Source organism: Pseudorca crassidens, chromosome 2 (genome assembly GCF_039906515.1).
Source record: "Pseudorca crassidens isolate mPseCra1 chromosome 2, mPseCra1.hap1, whole genome shotgun sequence".
Classification (NCBI taxonomy): domain Eukaryota; kingdom Metazoa; phylum Chordata; class Mammalia; order Artiodactyla; family Delphinidae; genus Pseudorca; species Pseudorca crassidens.
In genome coordinates this window covers 143,619,075-143,644,339 of record NC_090297.1, presented here as the reverse complement: position 1 = coordinate 143,644,339, position 25,265 = coordinate 143,619,075, and the positions used below count along the sequence as shown (strand labels likewise).

Here is a 25,265-nt window from a genome sequence, read left to right as displayed (position 1 = left end):
TACAGACTGAAAGTGAGGGGATGGAAAAAGATATTCCATGCAAATGGAAATCAAAAGAAAGCTGGAGTAGCAATACTCATATCAGGTAAAATACACTTTAAAATAAAGAATGTTACAAGAGATAAGGAAGGACACTACATAATGATCAAGGGATCAATCTAAGAAGAAGATACAACAATTATAAATATGTATGCACCAGCATAGGAGCACCTCAATACATAAGGCAACTGCTAACAGCTCTAAAAGAGGAAATCGACAGTAACACAGTAATAGTGGGGGACTTTAACACCTCACTTACACCAATGGACAGATCATCCAAAATGAAAATAAATAAGGAAACAGAAGCTTTAAATGACACAATAGACTAGATAGATTTAATTGATATTTATAGGACATTCCATCCAGAAACAAAAGATTACACTTTCTTCTCAAGTGCACACAGAACATTCTCCAGGATAGATCATGTCTTGGGTCACAAATCAAGCCACAGTAAATTTAAGAAAATTGAAATCATATCAAACATCTTTTCTGACCACCATGCTATGAGATTAGAAGTGAATTACAGTGAAAAAAAACGTAAGAAATACAAACACATGGAGGCTAAACAATACGTTACTAAATAACCAAAAGATCACTGAAGAAATCAAAGAGGAAATAAAAAAATACCTAGAGACAAATGACAATGAAAACACGATGATGCAAAACCTATGGGATACAGCAAAAGCAGTTCTAAGAGGGAAATTTTTAGCTATAAAAGCCTACCTCAAGAAACAAGAAAAATCTCAAGTAAACAATCTAACCTTACACCTAAAGGAAGTAGAGAAAGAAGAACAAACGAAACCCAAAGTTAGCAGAAGGAAAGAAGTCAAAGATCAGAGCAGAAATAAATGAAATAGAAACAAAACAGTAGTAGAGATCAATAAAACTTAAAGCTGGTTCTTTGAGAAGATAAACAATATTGATAAACCATTAGCCAAACTCATCAAGAAAAAGAGGGAGAGGACTCAAATCAATAAAATTAGAAATGAAAAAGGAGAAGTTACAACAGACACTGCAGAAATACAAAGCATCCTAAGAGACTACTACCAGCAACTCTATGCTAATAAAATGGACAACCTGGAAGAAATGGACAAATTCTTAGAAAGGTATAACCTTCCAAGACTGAACCAGGAAGAAATACAAAATATGAACAGACCAATCACAAGTAATGAAATTGAAACTGTGATTAAAAATTTTCCAACAAACAAAAGTCCAGGACCAGATGGCTTTGCAGGTGAATTCTATCAAACATTTAGAGAAGAGCTAACACCCATCCTTCTCAAACTCTTCCAAAACATTGTGGAGGAAGGAACACTCCCAAACTCATTCTTTGAGGCCACCATCACCCTGATACCAAAACCAGACAAAGATACTAAAAAGAAGAAAATTACAGACCAATATCACGGATGAACTTAGATGCAAAAATCCTCAACAAAATACTAGCAAACAGAATCCAACAACACATTAAAAGGATCATACACCATGATCAAGTGGGATTTATCCCAGGGATGCAAGGATTCTTCAATATACGTAAATCAGTCTATGTGGTAAACCATATTAACAAATTGAAGAAGAAAAACCATATGATCATCTCAATAGATGCAGAGAAAGCTTTTGATAAAATTCAACACCCATTTATGATAAAAACTCTCCAGAAAGTGGGCATAGAGGGAACCTACCTCAACATAATAAAGGCCATATACAACAAACCCACAGCAAACATCATTCTCAATGGTGAAAAACTGAAAGCATTTCCTCTAAGATCAGGAACAAGACAAGGATATCCACTTTCACCGCTGTTATTCAGCACAGTTTTGGAAGTCCTAGCCATGGCAATCAGAGAAGAAAAAGAAATAAAAGGAATACTAATTGAAAAAGGAAAAGTAAAACTGTCACTGTTTGCCGATGACATGATACTATACATAGAGAATCCTAAAGATGCCACCAGGAAACTACTAGAGCTAATCAATGAATTTGGTAAAGTTGCAGGATACAAAATTAATGCACAGAAATCTCTTGCATTCCTATACACTAATGACGAAAAATGTGAAAGAGAAATTAAGGAAACACTCCCATTTACCATTGCAACAAAAAGAATAAAATACCTAGGAATAAACCTACCTAGGAAGACCAAAGACCTGTATGCAGAAAACTATAAGACACTGATGAAAGAAATTAAAGATGATACCAACAGATGGAGAGATATACCATGTTCTTGGATTGGAAGAAAATGACTATATTGTGAAAATGACTCTACTACCCAAAAGCAATCTACAGATTCATTGCAATCCCTATCAAATTACCAATGGCATTTTTTATGGAACTAGAACAAAAAATCTTAAAATTTGTTTGGAGGCACAAAAGACCTCGAATAGCCAAAGCAGTCTTGAGGGAAAAAAACGGAGCTGGAGGAATGAGACTCCCTGACTTCAGACTATACTACAAAGCTACAATAATCAAGACAAGATGGTATTGGCACAAAAACAGAAACATAGATCAATGGAACAAGATAGAAAGCCCTGAGATAAACCCACCCACCTCTGGTCAACTAATCTATGACAAAGGAGGCAAGGATATGCAATGGAGAAAAGACAGTCTCTTCAGTAAGTGGTACTGGGAAAACTGGACAGCTACATGTAAAAGAATGAAATTAGAACACTCCCAAACACCATACACAAAAATAAACTCAAAATGGATTAAAGACCTAAATGTAAGACTGGACACTATAAAACTCTTAGAGGAAAACATAGGAAGAACACTCTTTGACATAAATCACAGCAAGATATTTTTTGATCCACCTCCTAGAGTAATGGAAATAAAAACAAAAATAAACAAATGGGACCTAGTGAAACTTCAAAGGTTTTGCACAGCAAAGGAAACCATTAACAAGACGAAAAGACAACCCTCACAATGGGAGAAAATATTTGCAAAGGAATCAATGGACAAATGATTAATCTTCAAAATATAGAAACAGCTCATGCAGGTCAATATTAAAAAAACAAACAGCCCAATCCAAAAATGGGCAGAAGACCTAAATAGACATTTCTCCGTAGAAGACATACAGATGGCCAAGAAGCACATGAAAAGCTGCTTAACGTCGCTGTTAATTAGAGAAATGCAAATGAAAACTACAATGAGGTATCACCTCACACCAGTTAGAATGGGCATCATCAGAAAATCTACAAACAACAAATACTGGAGAGGGTGTGGAGAAAAGGGAACCCTCTTGTACTGTTGGTGGGAATGTAAATTGATACAGCCACTATGGAGAACAGTATTGAGGTTCCTTAAGAAACTAAAAATAGAATTACCATATGATGCAGCCATCCCACTACTGGGCATATACCCAGAGAAAACCGTAATTGAAAGAGACACATGCACCCCAATGTTCACTGCAGCACTATTTACAATAGCCGGGTCATGGAAGCAACCTAAATGCCCATCGACAGTTGAATGGGTAAAGAAGAAGTGGTACATATATACAGTGGAGTATTACTCAGCCATAAAAAGGAAAGAAATTGGGCTTCCCTGGTGGCGCAGTGGTTGAGAATCTGCCTGCCAATGCAGGGGACATGGGTTTAGCCCTGGTCTGGGAAGATCCCACATGCCATGGAGCAGCTAGGCCTGTGATCCACAACTACTGAGCCTGTGCCTCTGGAGCCTTTGCTCCGCAACAAAAGAGGCCACAATAGTGTAGAGGCCCACACACCGCAATGAAGAGTGGCCCCCACTTGCCGCAACTGGAGAAAGCCCTCGCACAGAAAGGAAGACCCAACACAGCCAGAAATAAATAAATAAAATAAAGAATTATTTAAAAAAAAAAAAAAGGAAAGAAATTGTGTCATTTGTAGAGACCTGGATGGATCTAGAGAGTGTCATACAGAGTGAAGTTAAGTCAGAAAGAGAAAAACAAATATCGTATGTTAGCGCATATATGTGGAACCTAGAAAAATGGTACAGATGAACTGGTTTGCAGGCCAGAAATTGAGTCACAGATGTAGAGAACAAACGTATGGACACCAGGGGGGGAAAGCGTGGGGGCTGGGGTTGTGGGGTGAATTGGGCGATTGGGATTGACATGTATACACTGATGTGTATAAAATTGATGGCTAATAAGGACCCGCTGTATAAAAAAATAAAAAAAATAAAATTCAAAAATTAAAAAAAAATGAATCTCAAATATATGTTTTATGATTCCATTTATATATCATTCTTAAAGTCACAAAATTATATTTTCCTACTTTATTCATTTCCCATATTTCATTTATTTACAAATCCAGGTAATATAGGATAAAGACATTTAAAAAACTACTAATAAACTAGATAAGGATTAATAATTATTGCTATAATTTATTGATTTCATATTACGACAAAAATGAGATAATCCAATATGCTTTCATATTGTTTTTGACAAATTTATTATTATTCTGTTGCAACCTTTAAGAAATCACTGCTGTGAATATTATTTATAGTAAATGTAGAGTAATTTTCACATATATAAGACAACAATACAGTTTACTACTATATTTTTAGTATGTAGTTCAAATATATAGTATATTATAAAAAGTAACAATTCTCAAATTAGAACCTGCAAATACAATATAATCATAATTTCAGTATATTATAGTATATTCAGCAGTACTATAGATGTAGATGTATTTATAATGAAGTAATTCATCACAATGGTTTTGTGTGTAGCATAGTACTAATAATGTCGCTATTGAAACCTATGTTTATAAATACTTAAAAATCACTGTAGTCCTTTTTTGCTTTTGGTCTGCCATGAAAGGATCTTGGAAGGCACCACTCCATCCTAACAACAAGTAAAAAGCTAAACAAACTGAAAAACTAAGAACTCTTCTGAGATCTACCAGAGAAGTAAAGTCATAGGGCCAATAGCTGACCCCACATTGGAGAGACAGACATCAGATACAGAGAATCACAGGTTACTGAAGCAGAAACCCATCAGCATAAACCTCTGTGGGAAGTAGTCCCAGGGTATAAAACTGGACTGTAACTGACAAATTGGCAGAGATCCAATAGGGACAAGTTTGAGAGTTAAAAATTCCATGGGGTGTACCCTCACTTTTGTGAGTTTTGTCTCCTGGAGCTCTACCAGGTTCTCACAGTGAATATTGGAGAAAAATCCCTTCAGGCTTCCTGAAAGGGGAAGGGGAAAAGTATACATTTTGAAATAAGCCGGAGCATTCTATTCTTATTAGAGCCTAACTGACTTGGCAGGAGGGAAATGCCAAACTCCAGTTTGGCTCTAGCTTTGTGTGTAGGGGAAGGGAAATACCCAACTCCAGTCCCCTGTAGCCATCTGGTTCCATCTAGGGCTGAGGAAAAGCTGATAGACACTTGTGAAATTCATAGTCCAGGGCCACAGGCTCACTAAAAGACTAAGACATAATCATAGGGCTATAGAATTCCTCCCCTCTCCTGTCATCTTACCACCACATTACTAAAAGAGTGTTAACTGGAGTTGCTTTCACTCAGTATATCATGTACAGATTTCAACAAAAAATTACAAGGCATACTAGATGGCAAAAACCCATAGTTTGAAGAGACAGAGCAAGAATCAGAACCAGACTCAGATATGGAGGAATGTTGGCATTATCAGGTCATGAATTTAAGAACAACTATGACTAATATACTGTATGTTCTAATAGAAAAAGTAGACAACATGCAAGAACAGATGGATAATGTATGCAGAGAGAAAGAATTTTATTCTAAGAAAGAATAGGAAAGAGAACTAGAGGTAAAAAATACTATACAGAAATGAAGGGTGCTTTTGATTGGCTCATTAGTAGACTGGACAGGTCCGAGGAAAGAATCTCTGAACTTGAGAATATGTAAATGGAAACTTGAAACTGAAAAGCAAAGGGAAAAAACACTAAAAAAAAAATGGAACAGGATACCCAAGAACTGTGGTATAACTATAAAAGGCATAATATAAGCATAAGAGGAATACTGGAAAGAGAAAAAAACAGCTTGTTCAAAATATTAATAGAAACAATGTATCCAATTATGTATAGTTATGTATGTATATATATGCTTATGTGTACTTCTGTGTAAGTGCAATGAATGACAATGATACCAAGGATGAGAGAGATGGATTAAGAATATTTTGCTATTATAAGGTACTTGTACTACCTGAGAAGCAGTATAATTTTATTTGAAAGTGGAGTTAGATTAGTTGTAAATGTATATCGCAAACTCTAGGGCAAGCACTAAAGTAAAAAAAGATTTATAATTTATTTGCTAAAATGGAGAAAAAATGGAATCATATAAAATGATCAATTAAAGCCACAAATGGTAGAAGAAGAGTGGGAGGAGAAAAATAGGAAAAATAAGCAGGGCAATTAATAGAAGTAAATAATCATAAAGATCAATGGTCTAAATGTACCATTTAAAAGACAGAACTTGTCAGAGTAGATTAAAAAACAAGACCCAACTATATGTTTTCTATAAGAGAGTCACTTTAAAAGACACATTAGATTAAAGGTAAAAGGTTAGGGAAAGATTTACCATGTTTACACAAATCAAAAGAAGGCAGGAATAACTATAGTAATTTCAGACAGTGCTGACTTCAGAGCAAGGTAAATTATTAGAAATTATCAGAAGCATTACATAATGATAAAAGGATCAGTTATCCAAGAAGATATAACAATCCTTAATGTGTACGTGCCTAATAATTGAGCATCAAAATACGTGAGGCAAAAAACTGATAGAACTACAAGGAGAAATAGGTAAATCTATTATAGTTGGAGTCTTCAACATCAGAAATGGACAGATCCAGTAGGCAGAAAATCATTAAGGACATAGTTGAACTCAGCAGCACTATCAATCAACATAATTGGACATAATCAACACTTACAGACTGCTTCATGCAACAATAGCATAAAATATATTCTTCTCAAGCTCACATGGAACATTCACCAAGGTAGATCACAACCACATTCTGGATCATAAAACACACGTTAACAACTTTAAAAGAGTAGAATTCTTAAAATATCTGCTCTTAGACCACATGGAATTAAATTAGAAATCAGTAAAAGAAAGATAACTAGAAAATTCCCAAATACTTGGAGATTATACAACATACTTCTAAATAACACATAGGCCAAATAAAAAATCTGAAGATAAATTTCAAAATATTTTGAACTCAATGAAAAGGAAAAAATTATCAAACTTTGTGAGATGCAGTGAAAGTGGTGCTTAGAAGGAAGTTATAGCATTGAATGCATATATTAAAATTGAAGAAAGATCTAAAATCAGTCATCTAAGTTTCCATCCTAGGAAATGAGGAAAAGAAGAGCAAATTAAATACAAAGTAAACAGAAGAAAAGAATAAAAATTAGGGCAGAAATCATAGGAGTTGAAAACAGGAAATCAGTAGAGAAAATTAACAAAACTGAAAGCTGATTCTTTGAAAAGATAAATAAAATCAATAAGCCTTTATCTAGGCTAACTAAGAAAAAAGAGAGATGACACAAATTTCTAAGATCAGAAATGAAAGAGTGGACATCACTACACACATGGACATTAAAAGGGTATTAAAGGAATACTGTGAACAGCTCTGTGCACACAAAATTGATAATCTAGATGAAAAGGACCAATTCCTTGGAAGACATAGTCTGCTGAAACTCACACAAGAAATATACAATCTGAGCAGGCCTATATCTATTAAAGAAATTGAACCAATAATTAATAAGCTTCTAAAACAGAAAGCATCAAGCCAAATGGGTTCACTGGTGAGTTCCACCAAACATTTAGGGAAGACATTGTACCAGTTCTCTATGATTTCTTCCAGAAGATAGAAGTGGAGAGAATTCGTCCTAACTCAATCTCGGAGGCCAGTGCTATCCTAACACCAAAACTAAGGATATTACTAGAAATGAAAACTGTAGACCAGTATCTCTCATGACCATAGATACAAAAATCCTAATCAAAATACTAGGCAATTGAATCTAATAATGTATAGAAAGAGCTATACACTATGACCAAGTGAGATTTATCCCATGTGTGTAAGGATGGTTTAACATTTGAAAGTCAGTTAATGCATATCAGAAGGCTAAAGAAGAAATCACATCATCATATCAATTGACTCTGAAAAAGCATTTGACATAATTCAATACCCATTCATGATAAAAACTCTCAGCAAATTAGGAATAGAGGAAAACTTCCTCAACTTGATAAAGAACATTTACAGAACTCCTATAGTTTGCATCATCCTTAATAGTGAGAAACTTGAAGTTTTCCCGCTAAGATCATGAACAAGGCAAGGATGTCCTCTCTCATCTCTCCTTTTCAACATCCTACTGGAAGTTCTCACTACTGCAATAAGACAAGAAAAGAAAATAAAAATACGAAAATTGGAAAGGAAGAAAGAAAACTTTGTTTAAGGTGACATGATTGTCTATATAAAGAAAGCACAAAAAATCTCCTGAAACTAATAAACGATTATAGGAAGGCTGCAGGACATGGTTAACGTATAAAAGCCAATCACTTTCTTATATACCATGAGTGAATAAGGGGAATTTAAATTAAAAACACAACATGACTTACATCAGCACTTCCAAAAAAATGAAATACTTAGATAGAAATCTAACAAAATATGTACAACATTATATGAGGAAAACTATAAAACTCTAATGAAGAAATTAAAGAAGAACTAAATAAATGGAGAGATATTCCATGTTCATGGATAGGATGCCTCATTATTGTCAAGATGTCAGTTCTTCCCAGCTTGATTTATACTTTTAGTGCAATCCCAGTCAAAATCACAGCAAGTTATTTTGTGGATGTTGAGAAAATGACTGTAAATTTTTTACAGAGGAACAGAAGTCCCAGAAAATCTAACACAGTATTGAAGGAAAAGAACAAACTCAGAGAACTAATTCTACCTGAATTCAAGACTTACTATAAAGCTACAGAAATGAAGACAGTGTGGGACTGGTGAAAGAACAGACAGATCAATGGAACAGAATAGAGAGTTCAGAAATAGATCTACATGAATATAGTCTAGTGGTCTTTGATAAAGGAGTAAAGGCAATACCATGGAGAAAAGATAGTTGCTTCAACAAGTGGTACTGGAACACCACATCCAATGGACATTCACATGAACAAAGGGGACCTAGACCCAGACTTTACATCATTCAAAAAAATTAACTCAAAATGGATCATAGACATAAATGAAAACACAAAGTTATAAAACTCTTGGAAGACAACATAGGAGAAAATCTAGATGACCTTGGGCATGGCAGTGACTTTTTAGATATAACCAAAGGCATGATCCAGGAAAGAAATAATTGATAAGCTGGACTTCATTAAAATTAAAAACTTCTGCTCTGTGAAAGACACTGTCAAGATAATGAAGACAAGTTGTAGACTGGGAAAAATATTTGTAAAAGATATATATCATAAGGAATGTTACCTGGAATATACAAAGAGCTCTTAAAACCTAACAATAAGAAAATGCACAACCCAATTACAAAATGGGCTAAAGACCTTAACAGGAACCTCACCAAAGAAGATACACATACATATGGCAAATAAGCATATGAGAAGATGCTCCACATCACAGGTCATCAGGGAAGTGCAAACTAAAACAACAATGAGATACCACCACCTATCTATTAGACTGGCCAAAATCTGGAACACTGACAACACCAAATGCTGGGGAGGATGTGGAATAATAGGAACTCTCATTCATTGCTGGTTGGGAGTGCAAAATGGTACAGCCACTTTGGAAGACGGTTTGATAGTTTCTTACCAAACTAAACATATTTTTACTATATAATCCAGAAGTCATGCTCATTAGTTTTTTACCCAAATGAGTTGAAAACTTATATCTACACAAACATCTACATGTGTATATTTATAACAGCTTTATTCATCATTTCCAAAACTTGGAAGCAACCAAGATGTCCTTCAGGAGATGAATGGATAAATAAACTGTGGTACATCTAGACAATGGAAAATTATTTAGCGCTTAACAGAAATGAGCTATCAAGCCGTGAAGACATGGAGGAAACTTAAATGTATGTCACTAAGTGAAAGATTCCAATCTGAGAAAGGTACATGCTGTGTGATTGCAACTGTATGACATTCTGGAAAAGGCAAAAAATTATGGAGAGAGTAAAATGATCAGTGGTTGCAAGGAATTAGGAGGAGGGAGGAGGGATGAATAGGCAGAGACAGAATTTTGGGGGGCAGTGAAACTATTTTGCATGATATGGTGGGTACGTGTTGTACATTTGTCAAAAACCATTGAATGTACAGCACCACGAGTGAACTCTAATATAAATTGTGGACTTTGGTGTGTCAGTGTAGGTTCATCAGTTTCAACAAATGTACTACTGGTGCAGGATGATCATAGTAGAGGAGGCTGTGGGTGTTTGGGGACAGGAGGTATATGGGAACTCTGTACTTTCTGCTTAATTTTGTTGTGAACCAAAAACTGCTTCAAGAAGATAAGGAATAGTAAACAATAGAGCTAGATTGTGCAGATAACATTAATAACCACAAACTTAATTTAAGGGAATGTAGTTTACCCATACTTTTTATATAAGGAATAAAAATAGGCTGTGATTATAATTAATAATATCTTTAAGGAACCACATCTAGTATACCTGATTTTTTAAAACAAGGGACAACCACATGTTTGATGCACACACACTTGAGTTTTAGTTATGTTTCATAATGTTCAGTGTTGCAATATCTTATTCTGTCTCTTGTTGAAATTCACATCTTAATTATAATTAAGAGTATAAAATGAATTCTATACTTGTAAAACCCTTTATCTGCGATATTAATGTTAATATATTGGACTAATAGAGTATTTTTGTTCCAAAGAAGTCAAATTCTTTTTGTATTTAAAGTATGATTGTATAATGTATAATATATTTGTATGGTCAGTTTTATAATAGGAGAACCTAAGTAATTTCAAAATAAAGGGACAAGTTTCATTTTACCTCCTAATGGCTTGGGGTATACAATCTCAGGGTTAGAAAGGACTTTAAGGTCATCTGACCCACTGAATTACAGATCTTGTGGCCCATCTGTAGTGCCCCGTTGAATGGTATTTCAGCTTCAGGGCCTTTAATTAATTAATTAATTATTTATTTTTTTCAGGGCCTTTTATTTATTAATTTAACAAACTTGTTTTGAATGCCACCACGTAGCAGGCACTGTGTTAGGTGCTATATAAGACATGGTTCTTCTCTTTAGTCTAGCAGGAGAGATATAGGTCAGTATGTAAATTCTAAAACAGGATGGAAGGGACTGTAAAGAAGTGTGAATAAAGACAGAGCTACTTAATGTCTCAAAGTCAGTCATTCCATTTTACACAATTGAAACTCCTAGAAAGTCCTTTTTTCTCTTGAGCCAAATACTGCCTCTTTAGTCCTTAGTACTGCCCTTCTCCAATAACCAGTTTTTAGTTTTTTCAACACAGTGTGTTGTCTTTCCAATTGGTAGTGTTTTATGTTTGTTTATTCTAGTTTTAGTTTGCTTAAATTTGGCCTAAATTTCAATCTGTTGAAATATCTTTGGACCTTCCATGTACAAATTTTTGGTTTTCTCTTAGAGTTAATAAATTGCCTCATTTTCCCCCATTTGCTTATTTTTTTCTCTGTCCCTATCATTATTTATTACTAAACTCTCTGATAAAACTTTAAAACGTCTCAATGCAGTCAGACACCTCAAATAGTACATTAGATCAGTGGTTTTCTCAGAGTCTTTTCTCTTGGATTCCTTCCTTGTTCTGATTACGTATGGATTGGTTTGTTCTCTTGGCCTTCTGCATAGCTTTCCTCATCACACTTCCACTTCTTGTAACTGTGGGAATTCTCTTCATCAGTCTTCTGTTGGGTTGGCCAAAAAGTTCATTTGGGTTTTTCCATAAAAAACCCAAACAAACTTTTTGGCCAACCCAATATATTGCATTCCAATTCCCGACCCATTGTTTTTCTTCCTCCCTTTCTCTTGCTGGAGGCCTATAGGCTCTTCTCCCTATTCTAAAATTTCACAATGATTTGTTTGGTGGGATTTTTTTTTTTCATTTGTTGAGCTGGGCATTTGGTGACCTTCAATTTGTGTAATAATCCAGATGTTTTATTAGGAGACCTAATAATGTCAGTATTTATATGCCTTAAGTTTTAGGCTATTTGGTTTTCTTAGAAAAGAACCTTTAAATCTCTTACCAAGGGATCTCGTATTGGACCAACCAGCATTCTGGGAGCCCAGTGGTTGAAGGAGGACTGATGTCCTCATCAATTTGGCATTTAGGTTTTCATATACTGCCCCTGCTTTCAGTAGCACTCTTCAATCCCTCCTTTAGCTGTCTGTAGTATCTGATTCATTCTGTTTTCTGTCTTCTGAAACTTTTCCATCTTTTCTCATCTCCTCTCTTGTTTTCTTTGTAGTCATTATTGTATAACTTTAAACATTTCTTTACTGTTATTTAATGCAGTTTCTCTAGGGGATAGTGATCTGTATTTCAGAGAATGTTAAATTTAACACATTGTGCAGTCCTCTCAGCTTCATGGCATCCATAATTTTGATCAGCATGTCTTTGTTGACCTTTTTCAAGTTGTTAACAAATTTTTTTCAACAAAATAGGACAAAGAATCCTGCAGATGACATATAGCTATAGAATAATTATTTCAGGTTGACCCAATACCTCCTGGGTACTGCTAGTTACAACTAAGCCATCTTTCCTTCAGCTGTTTCACATCAAAATTTAGGCATCCCAAGTTATTGTAACTTTAAAGATATACACTATTCTCTTTATCCCCCTTTTAAGACATACTGTTATTTGCCTCTAGTCTCATTTTCCTCTGGTTCATTATCAACACTGTTGCCAGAATAATTCATAACACTGATACTTTAGGAAAGTGATTTTTCAAAAACGAATAACTCTCTTGCTTAAAAGTCTTTAATACCTTCACATAGAATTTTAGGATAATGTTCAGATTTCTTAGCTAAGCCTACAAAGACCATTCCCAGACCACCTCAACATGCTGTCTTGGTTACAGCCCTGTGGAACTTGTAAGATACACAAGGTGTCATGTTTTACACCCCTCTACCTGGAGTGACTTTACCTTTCCTTCCTCACTTAATTTGTCTCATTCTTAATTATTGTCTTCTTTTGGAAGGCTCCCTTGCTTACTTACCTCTACGGTCTAATGTAAATATCTTATGCTGTGTCCTTTTAATGCCTTGAACCTATCTGTCATAGCATTCATCCATATTGTATGGTAGTTCTTGATATTATTTCTATGCCTCCTCCAACAAGCCTTCATATGCCTCAAATACCAAGTATTTTCCTCCTTCTTTCCTAAAAATTAACATTTTTATATATTTTTGTACAATATTCACAGACATCTATAGAAAAGATAGTCTAAATCCTGTGCAGAAGATATGTGTCTTTGGAGAATAAGCCTCTATAACATGTCAAACACCAGCTTGGTGACTATATCTTATTTAATTTTGTATTTTTAACATTTAGCATAGTGACTTAAAAACAGCAGATACTCAATATATATGTATTGAAAAAAATGAATGAATGAATGAATGAATGATACCTCTTTACTCACATTATCTTAAAAAAGGTAGGGACCATTTATTCTAATTGGCCTGCCTCCTCACCATTTCTCTCCAGGTCTTTTCCATTTCTATTTTCTCATTTATTCATTCATTCATTCAGCAAATATTTGTTGAGCTCCTGCTATATGTCAAGTGTGATAATAGCCACTGGAGATACAATGGTGAATAAAACACCTAATCTCTACCCTCTCAGAGTTTATAATTCAGTGGGAAATAGCAGTTACAATACAGTGTGAAACTGCTTTGGGTGAAGGAAGTACACTAGGGTATTGTGAGAACATGTAGGAGGGGTGCCTAGCTTGGGGCTCTCCAGAGGCTTCTTAGAAGCAAAACAAAGACATGAGGAATGAGTAGGGTTTAGCTCCTAGAATAGAGTTTCAGGCTAAAGGAATTGTGGGACACTCAGCGCATGCTTTCTTTCTAGCTTCTTCAACTCTTTGAATTCTTCCTTTTTTCCTTCCTGCCCACCTATGTTTAGTCCATTCTTCGAGACTTAGCTGAAAGCTTATCTCCGCCTTAACTGTAATACTCATCTTTCCTTTCTTTGAATTAACACAACTTAGCATTCAGTTGTGTATTATTTTAGCTTGTATGCCTTTAGTTGCCTTAAATATCTTGTTAACCTGTCCTAGAGGGCAGAAACTATAACTTATCCTTCTTTATTTTCTCTGATAATGCCTAACTAAATACAGTGCTGTCCATGCAGTAAGGATTTAACAAATGTTTGCTGAATAGTTATAAAGGGGACAAAAATAGATACATGTGTTTTAAGATTTCAAATACTCTGTGAGTCTGTACCTCAAAATATACTACACGTTCAGGATCAGAGCAAGAAGAGTAGTTTTGAAAACTGTCAAAACATTCATCCTCCTCCCTTTTTCACCCTCTCTCACAGAATACACCTGTAGATTGTTGGCAGGGAAATTGTTGCAGTCGATGAAATTATCAGTTTGAGAATGAGTGTTGTGTCTTTGTGTTTCATATACACTTTAAAATATTTTGGAATTTTTTAGAACATTAACACATTGTATTCTTCTACTAAATAAAATTTCTAGTCATATTAAAACATTGTTAAATTTTGACCAGTACCAGAATTTCAACTCCATCTGCTACAAAAGTGCAAAACTCATTTAAAACACTTAAAAATAATAACATTTAAAGCTTTTTTGCCCTTGAAGCATTTTCTTCCGAATTGGAATCAGGCTATCTCTGACATTGGCAACTTAGTTGGATATGTATTGATTGGCTTGAAGATGTAGCCTCTGTGTCCGTCTGTTATCCTTATAAGATAGCATTTACTGAGTACACACTGCACCAATTTTGAACACTATATGAAAACTATGTGGACATATTTGCTGCTCTTTAGGGACTTATTTCAGTTTCCAGGGCCTATAAATTTATTTGAGCATATTTATGGAACACACTTAGCAGCAGAATGAAAATATTAAACCAGAGTATGAATGGACATAGTTTTTATATCAGCACCAGAGTATTAGGTGTTTCTAGCAAATGCAAATAAGAAGGATCTAAAGCTAAATACAGCAGACTATACTTATAATTGAATTAATTTTCATCTAAATTTAACAGTGTCATTATCCCAAGTGAAGTTCAGAATTCAAACCAAAGAGAACAAATGGTTTCATTATGGTATTGAATGACATAAACTGAATTTGGGCCTATAAACCCAGAACTTCAGAGTTTTTACCTCTCTTTAGCATAATCTCTTTGTGGCCTTGGGCAAGTTGCTTTGCAAAAACAGAAAACAGACAAACAAAATGAGGATGACAAAGGTGTAGAGATCTAGCTTTTAAAGCATTTGGATCTGAGAAGAGCCTCCTAAGTGGATGTTTTTCCTAGCTCTTCAGCATTTCTGTTTTAAACTCGATTTCTCTGTTTTTTTATATTCTGCCTTCTGCTATATTTATATCCTATTTTCTTACAAAGACACACCATGTCCTTTGGAAGCATGTTTTATGAAGTAATAGATGTGTAGGCCTAGGATTTGAAAAATTATACAAAGTAAAACTTTTTTCATATATGTAAAAAAGACATTTCTGTGATAGGTTTATTGTTCACTAAATCATTAACCTCACATCCTAGTATGAAACATCATTGAGGAATGGCTCACATTCATTGACATTTGGGTAACAGGAATATGAGATTTAAAATTCATATTTGTGGTTGAAATAATTACTCCCTGGATTATTTTCTGGAGAATCACATGTATTTTGCATTGCCCTAAGGCAGGACTAGATTTAGCTATTCGCCTAAGGATAAATAATCCAGGTGTTGGCCAAGTGACTTTTAGAGAAACATTTTTTTTTTTGATGTGGACCATTTTTAAAGTTTTTATTGAATTTGTTACAATATCGCTTCTGTTTTTATGTTTTGGTTTTTTGGCCACAAGGCATGTGAGAGCTCAGCTCCCCAACCAGGGATTGAACCTGCACCCCCTTCACTGGAAGGCGAAGTCTTAACCACTGGACCACCAGGGAAGTCCCGAGGAACATCTTTAAAATCCTTTTTATCTTTTCTGATCCTGATAAAACAATCTTTGCCAACCATATTTCAATGCCCCTTGGAGGAATGAAACAATGTGGGAATGACTGGCCTTTGAATTTTGAGTAAATTACTTGTATTTGCAAATCTCTTTAGCACCACCAAAATATGCTTATTTTCTTTTTTTAATGTTATGATTCATAACATTATAATCATAATGTTATGAATCATAACATCTTGGAAGATAAAGTTACTTTGGTAACATATACTCTATTTTTAGCTATCACAATGACAAACTGTGATCTTTTAAAAAATCATCATGATTATTATTGAAGTTACTAAGTATACAGAGGCATGAATTGTGTTCTTGTGGAGCATACACACACAACAGTATTGTATTTGATTACAGAAACTGTAGATAGTTGTGCTCAACAGGTTGTGTTCAATTTAAATAGAGGTCAGGACAAATGGGCTTTGTTATGACAGTTCTTAGGGTACATGAATGTTTAATAATGCCCTAGTTTTAAATTAATTTATAACTAATTCGCTGTGGAAGCTTGGAAGAATTTTTAAAAATCAGGATTAAGATTAGAATGAATGCAAACTAAATGTATCTTCTGCCATTTTAAAATCAATAATTAAAAGATGCTTTATATATTCTAAAAAATACTTTCTATATTGCTTTTCTTCTAACTACATTAAAGATACCAAAAAAACCAACCCAGGAATCAAAGATGATGTATAAGAAAATTTCATATAAGTGCATTTCTTCTAAGATGAATATATAGCTAGGTTCTTGAGATTATCTGTTTGTAGTAATTTAAAAGAAACCACAGTATTTTGTTTCTACATGAGGTATTGTGGTGAATATAATCATTACCTTAAATAAATGACATTTTTGAGTAGCCAGAAATCAGGATTTTTAATTGCTATTTTGTGGATTTTATAAAACCTCATCTCAAAGTGCATTTACCTTGCGTAACATTTGGATTGTGGATATGATGGTACACAGAAAACAAACCTTTCAAAGCAAAGTACCTTATTTAATGACTACCTAAAAATATATATATATACCTTTATTATTATTTCATAGATTGAACACACCCTTCAATTTATATTTCATTTTATTTATTGTATGCTTGCTTTGTATAAAATTATAGGGGATTTAAAAAAACTAGCCACTTCTCCCCTTTTTTTAAAGGAAAAAATCAGCACATTTACTTAAGTAAATTCCATTAGAGGTAGTATTTCTCTTGTCTTTTTGTTCAGCCACTGGAGTCCCTTGTGACCTTGGGTATGTATTCTAAGAGGTGACTGATGGTTCGTGATGTTCTGAATTTTCTGGTAGCTTGCCTGTTGCCTGCCTCTAGGTTTGTCATCACCCTTATGCTGGCTTACACAGTATTCCTTCAGTCTCTTATCTCCAGGCTTTGATGCATATGTTCTGAAGGTGGCCACAGTGACTTTGGGTAGCAGCAGATGGTGAACCTTCAGGCTGCCACCGGCTATACTGGTGTTAAGTTGGAAAGTTAACGTTTGATGAAGAATCAGTAGTGCATATGAAAGAGCTTTCGCTGCTGAAATATCTTTTAATTAAAAAATTAGCATACTCAAACCTTTGTAAATGTCTGGGCATTTAAAGAAATCTAAAATTAGTTGTTTTCTTATACAGGAATTCGTTACTTACCAGTTTAGATTTGTGTTGCTTGCTAGTCCTACTGTGGTTCTTCTCCCCTGCCCCTGCCCCAATATGCTTGTAGTTAAGGCAGATAAAAGAATTATGTAAACTGAACTGGGATGTTTTTGGGAGTTAAATGTGTTTGGATAAACATTTAAAGTATATATATATATATTATTTTACATTTCCTTATTTTATTATTATTTTTAACATCTTTATTGGAGTATAATTGCTTTACAATGGTGTGTAAAGTATATTTTGATTTATGGTAATTTGGAATTTAATAATTGGAAAGAAATGTGGATCTTACGTACTACTTCCATAGAATCCTAGTAGATTAGTTCTGTGGTTCCTACCTTTGAAGATACTTCTAGCTTATATAGAAGCCTAAATGGTACTGTGACACCATTAAGGGAAACGCTGTTTGTCTGGTATGGCTATCTCTGTAAGCTTTTCTTAAACATTAAAAAAAAAAACTTTTATTAATTGTTCTGGAGTCCTGTGAAGTAACTGGTGCCAAAGCAGAGATAGATATTCCCTCAGATAACCCAGGTAGTCTTTCTTTTTAAAGGAATTGGAGTTGAATTTACTTTTAGAGACTTACAGACTTTGAATGTCAACCTTTAAATTAAGTATCTAAAAAAATTAAATGGGTGGCACATCATCTTCACTGAAGGGAACTATCCATAATTCCTCACCACAATCATAGTGTCTTTATTGCTATTTGTCTCTTTTCTTTTCTCCAAATTTATTTTTCATATGCTTAAAAAAAACTCATCATTTGATACTTTTGATATATTCCCCAACCTCTCCTATCTTTCCAGAGATGGTACCTAGTTAAATATTGGGCTTTCCCCATTCTAGTTAACAAAATTGACTTATAATCAATTGGAGCTTTTCCTGCTACTGTTGCAAAAGAAGAGTAGGCAAGTCTCATTGTGCTGGTGGAATTGAGGAGCAGATGAGGCTAATCCTAAAGGCATAAGTTGTCTGGTTTTTTGTTTTTTTTCCCAGTTAGGAACAGTGATTCTATATATTACCACGGGCAAAGATGAAGTAATCTCTCCTGTTAGACCATATGCTAATATAGTGCTGATAAGTAAGTGTGAAAAATGAAAGGGAAAAATACATTACTTGTATTCTTTCCAAAAGGTATGATATCCAAGATAATTATTTCATGACAGGTTTAGTTATAGTACTTGTTTTATCATGAAACAAAAGATGGTTTTAGGAGTCTTTTATTGGGAAGACAATTGTATCACTTAGTACCAAATTAGACTTTTGTCTTTATAAAGGTGAGCAAACCCATGAAGCAGTTTTTAAATTGATATGTTCTAGTCCACAAATGAACGAATTCTGTTTGAGGGTTAAAGAAGATATTATTTTGTCCTTTATGCTGACAGCTTCATTACAGATTGGCCTGCTGTTGGCATTAAAAAAATGTTTGGCTCCTTATGATCTCTGTGCATGCAACTATAATATTAATGCAGCGCCATAGCACTGTTCATTAAGAAATGACTCTAAATGAGGTTGAAGCGTGTAAATTTGGAAAGATACAGATGTTAAATGCAGTCGTTTCTCTTTGTATACAGCCGCATGGCTAATAATTTCCAAGTGGCTAAAGCTCTTGTTAGCAGGAGTGCTGGTGTGTTAAGAATGGCTCTATAAATAACTTTAAGAACTGAAGTTGAAGGTGCTTCTTTTAAAGACTACTGTTAACTAAACATTATTGCCAAACAGATGGAAAGCATTCACCAGCCTGATGTTTTTAGGTCTAATTATATTATCACCAGCCCTGTACGGCTCAGTTGAAGAGGTGTATCCAGAGGCCAATTTATAATCATTTAGCGAACACCTGTTTGGGAGAAATTGACAGTCAAAGGGCACATTTAAAAAAAATCACGTATGTTCTTGTGTTTATTGCCTCAATGTGAACATTGTCTAGTTGCAGACAAACTTGGAGAAGAAAGTAAATGTAAACAAAGCAGCCCTTCTCAGCCATGTTTATCGATCTTAATTTGGCCTTTTTATCGGATCCACTTCATGCTTCATGGCTAAGTGAGACCAGCAAAGAGATATCACTCCTGATTTATGCAGGTACATTCTGTTCAGTCGATTACGAAGTTTCTGGTAGAAAAAAGTTCTTTGCTTTGTACAGCTTCCTTACCTTTTACCTAGTGAAACGTTTTCTGTTTCACATATAAGTGTGTTATTTAAATTAGGATTGGAATCTGATGAATAGCTTAAAAGAGTCATAACTTGATGTGAAAACAGATGAGATTTAAGGAATACTGAATGTCTTCACAGACTCAGTAGATGTTTATTGAGCCCTCCTTTACAGAAGTGTACCCCCTTTTGCACTCATGATATGTTAATTTAACTGTCAAGGTTCAAGTTCTTTGAATGTGCTTCCATGCCTAGGAGGTTCAAGATTGGTGGTGAATATAGCTCCGAGGGAAATTATGGGCAAGTAGGTCTACCCTCTCTGAAAATAGTTCAAAACCTGATGATCCTACTAACTCTTTCATTTTAGTGTTTTTCCTTCTTCTGACATACTTCTCTTTGGAAAGACATGTATATGTTGCCTCCATTTTCTTATCACCCATTACTAACTCAGAGTAGTTGGCTTCTGTCCCCACCAGTTGACTACATGATGTAGTATTGAAAGTTATGAGCGACTTCCCAACTGCCTTAGGCAGTAGTCCCTTCTTAGTCCTCATTCTTCATGGCTTCTCTTTGTTGTTTGGCACAGGTGATTACTCTCATTTTAAGCATTCCCTTTTCCTGATGTCTGAACCACTATATTTTCTGGGGTTTTTGGAGTATTTCTCACTGTACTTTTGGTTGTTATCGTATTATATACCCTCAATATTCCAGCTATGTATACACAGACATAAATAGTATAGTTTAGCAGTTAAAGAGGAAGAGCCCTGGAGCCAGATTGCTGGGTTTAAATTTCACCTCTAGCACGTCTTAGCTTTGTGAGCATGGGCAGGTTAACAGTTTTATGTTTGTTTTCTCCTCTGTAACATTGGTTAACAAAAGTATATCTACCTTGGAACGTCCCTGGCTGTTCAGTGGTTAAGACTGCGCTTCCACTGCAAGGGGCGCGGGTTTGATTCCTGGTTGGGCAACTAAGATCCCACATGCCGTGTAGTGTGGCCAAAAAGGAAGAAAATAGAGTATACCTACCTCATTGGATTGTTAAATGAATTATGTGATATAATTCCTTAACCCCCATCACAGTGCCTGCTGTAAAGTGAGCATTCCATTGGGGTACTTCCTCATGTCTTTAGCTGTTATTTTTATGGAGATTGCTCAGTTACTGTACATCTTTAGTCCTGACTTATTTTCTAAGCTGCATTCCCAAATTGCTGTCTACCTTCCAAACTTTTACACCTAAATTCATTCACATATGTTTATTGAACAATTACTGTGGGAGATGGATAGGTTATGTGTTGGAGGAAATACAATTTCTGCCCTGTATTAGCTTTCTATCGCTGTATTACAAATTACCACAAACTTTGCAGCTTAAAACAACTAAATTTATTATGTCAAAGTTCTTTGGGTCAGAGGTCTGACATGGATTGCTTTGGGCTAAAATCAAGGTGCTGGCAGGGCTGCATTCCTTACTGGAGACTGGGAGAAAATCCACTTTCAAGCTCGTTCAGGTTGTTGGCTGAATTCTTTTCTTTGTGGCTGTAGGACTGTGGTTGCTGGCTCTCAGCCAAGGGTTGGTCTTTGTTCCTAGAAGCTGCCTGCTCCTTCTCATGCTTGCTGTGAGCTCCTAGAGGGCTCTTTCCAGTGCTTACGTGTGGACCTCTGTATCCAGCAACAACACGTCCCTCTCATACTTCGAATCCCTCTGATTTCCCCTTCTGCCGTATCATTTTTGTGCTCTCCAGTTCTGGACAGAGACAGTTCTCTAAGGGGTCATGTGATTTGATTAAGCCAAGTCAGATAATCCAGGGTAATCTGTTTTAAGGTCTGTACCCTAATTACATCTGCAGAGTCCTTTTTGCCAGTAACATAACATATTCACAAATTATGGAGATTAAGATATGAGTGTCTTTGGCAACTGTTATTCTGCTTAAACATGCTGATAAAAAGCTTGAAATTTGGTTGGGATATAGACAAGTGACCAAATAAAACCAAATTGAAAAGGCTGGTACCATATACAGTGGGAGAACAAAGGAAGAAAATGTCAGTGACATTTGAGCTGAATATGGAAAGATAAGTGCTTGTTTGATAAGGGGCTGGGTGAACATTTCAGGGAGAAGAAGCAATAATAGTGATAGCAATAATAGTAATAACTGGCTGTACCAAGCAGTTTTAAAGATTATCTCACTGAAATTCTCACAAATGGTAGATACTATTATTATCTACCATTATAGCTTCTACAGATGGAGCTATACTATCTTCACATGTGGAGTAGGAATGGTAAAACTATCTTATTGGGTAATTGAAGGAATTAACAATGATTACACATGACTAAAGCATAGCACATATTAAACACTTAAAACATGGTAGGCGAAAGAGAGTAGAAGGTGGAGGAGAGAAATACTTAGGAGGTAGAATTGACTGGACTTGGTCACTGGTTATGAAGGTGGGGGGCAGGGGAGAATTCACGGTGACTTAGGGAGCTTTTTGATTTGGGGGTGTTCCATGGGTGGTGGTGGTATTCAATATGGTAAGAGGTGAAGCGGGATTTTGTTTTAGTTTTAGTGGGGACAGGGCTTTGGGAAGAGGAAGAGATGAGTTTAGGAGGTATCTGTGGGAATATTCAATTGAAATTAAATGGAGTTAAAGAATATAGGTCAAGCACTCAGAAGAGGGGTCAAAGATGAAGTTGTCACTATTACTTAAAATTCATCAGGTCTTAAACAGGTTCCTCTTTGTAACTCCCGTTTCTTCTCACCATTCTTTTATTTATTTATTTATGTATGTATGTTATTTATTTATTTGACATCATTATTGAGGTATAGTTGCTTTACATTGTTGTGTTAGTTGCTGCTGTATAACAAAGTGAATCAGCTGTATGTATACATATATCTCCATATCCCCTCCCTCTTGTGTCTCCCTCCCACCCTCCCTATCCCACCCCTCTAGGTGGTCACAAAGCTCCGAGCTGATCTCCTTGTGCTATGTGGCTGCTTCCTACTAGCTCTCTATTTTACATTTGGTAGTGTATATATGTCCATGCCACTCTCTCACTTTGTCTCAGCTTCCCTTTCCCCCTCCCCATGTCCTCAGGTCCATTCTCTACATCTGCGTCTTTATTCCTGTCCTGACCCTAGGTTCTTCAGAACACTTTTTTTTTTTTTAGATTATATATATATGTGTTAGCATATAGTATTTGTTTTTCTCTTTCTGACCATTCTTTTATTTTTCTAAGCTTAATATCTTCTTTTACCCTTGACTTCCAACTTTCTGGAGGGGGTGGGGAAAAAAAGCCCTGTTTACAGTGTTTGCAGATTTCTGTGGTGTAAATTCTCCCGCGATGGCCCATTTCGGACTCTGGCTGCTTTTGTGCTACAACAGCAGAGTTGAACAGCTGCAACAGAGACCGTGTGGGCCTGCAAAGCCTTAAATATTTACTACCTGCATATTTACAGGAAAAGTTTGCCAACGTCTGCTATAGTGTTTCTCCAAAACGATAAGATTAACATAATATAAAATATATAATATAAATATTAAAATGTTTATAAAATATAAACTGTAAATATGGTAGCATAATTCCCTATCTCTGTTCACTCTTTTTTTCACCACGATGGGTGCAGGGGGAGTGGATAGTTTGAGGGGGCAATGTGTGAGATTATGAGGGGTCTTGAGGTCATTGTTTTTTTTTTTTTTTCTTTTTTTGAGATCATTGTTTTGAATGTGTGCTTTTTCTCTGAATGAGAAGTGACATGATATAACTTATGTTTTTAAAAGCAAACCCTGCCTGCTATTTTGAGAATAGACCATAGGGCAGCAAAGATGGAAGCAGAGAAATCTGTTGGGACACCATTGTTATAATCCAGGTAAATCTTTGTTTCATTCAGGGTAATAGCTGTGGAAGTGGTGAGGTGAGTTCAGATTGTGGATACAATTTGAAGATAGAGCTGGCAGGATTTGCTGATGAGAAAAGAGGAGTTAAGGATGAGTCCAGGATGGAGAAGTAGCACCAGAAGGGTGCCTTGGGTTAAAGCTTGGGTTATTGAGATCACATTGTAGCAAGTTGCTACATTAGAGGTTTTAGGAAGAAAACTGAGACTTCAATATCTGTAAAAAAAAAAATTTTTTTTTACTTTTTTAAAACCATATATGTTTCATGAGGAAAAGTTCTTTTTCTAAAATAATTCTTCCTTTTCGAAATATATTTTAAAAATAAATCTAGGAAAATGTAGTAGTGTTTCTAAAATATGGTATTTTTAGAAAGGAAACACACTTTTAGATAAGACTGTTTTAATCCTGTGATTTGGCGACTTAAAAAAAAAAATCAATTCAGAAATTAACAATTTTGGCAGAGTCAATTTCAACACTTCCCCCAAACCTTTAAAGTATAGTTTCAAAAAGTTATGAGTTCATGTTTCATTGTATTGTAAATAGGTTATTACTCATGTCTTTTATGTAGGTTTTACTTGTAATGGACACAAGGACAGAACAGACATTCATTCTAAAAGTAAGTAGAATTTTTCTGTTTAATGAATTTAGAAATTTATTTTCAAATTATACTTCTGAAAGAAAATATTTAATTTTTTTCTGGGTGTTTGAATGTTCTTTTATGTTTGCAGTGATCTGTATTTATTTTACTTTGTGTCCTTCCATCACAGTGGATAAATACTCTATAGCATACATTTAAAAAGAGGCTTAGGTTATAGAGTATGGAGGAAATAATTTGGATAAGTTGAAGACTCATTTTATGCTGTTTAAATGTATAGTGTATAATTTAAATACATCTCTAGTACATTTTGCATAATATGTGAAGACCACACGCAGTCATACCTTTGATTATGATTATAGTTCTTAAGAGCTGAAATGTTGCCTTAAAGTCTTTGTTACAGGTATTTGGGAAAGTGTTATCTACATCCCTGGCCCTGTCTTTTTTCTAAATTCAATTTTGATTGTCTGTATTACTCAATTTGTAATTAAATGAATAAAGGAAGAAAACCCCCTCAATTTTGTAATTTCAAAATCATATTTGAAGTGGATTGTGGTAGTACATATTCTAAAAATATCCTCATTTAAGCATTTCCACAGCATCCAGAGTTAATGAATTTCGGATTAGTTTTATATTTTTCTGATATTTTTTCTTTTACTCATCAGCATGGCAGTTGGTCACAATGACATATACTGAAATAAATTTCTTTTTATGAGTATACTTTATCACTGGCATTTTCTCAGATTTTTAAACCAGGATATGACAGCAGAAACTACACATACCTTGTTCCTT

At 35.0% G+C, this 25,265-nt stretch overlaps 1 protein-coding gene across 7 annotated transcripts in view; it reads left to right on the top strand.

Annotated features, from left to right (window-relative positions):
• RPS6KC1 (ribosomal protein S6 kinase C1) overlaps positions 1–25,265 on the top strand; it is a 221,614-nt gene that overhangs the window by 148,833 nt on the left and 47,516 nt on the right. For 6 of the 7 annotated variants that reach the window (XM_067728978.1, XM_067728975.1, XM_067728976.1 and 3 more), the window contains one exon: positions 24,447–24,494. In XM_067728978.1, the coding sequence (XP_067585079.1) occupies positions 24,447–24,494 (48 nt within the window). Of the gene's footprint in view, positions 1–23,764; positions 23,854–24,446; positions 24,495–25,265 lie in introns of all 7 variants that reach the window. The other variant, XM_067728980.1, reaches the window with a different exon arrangement.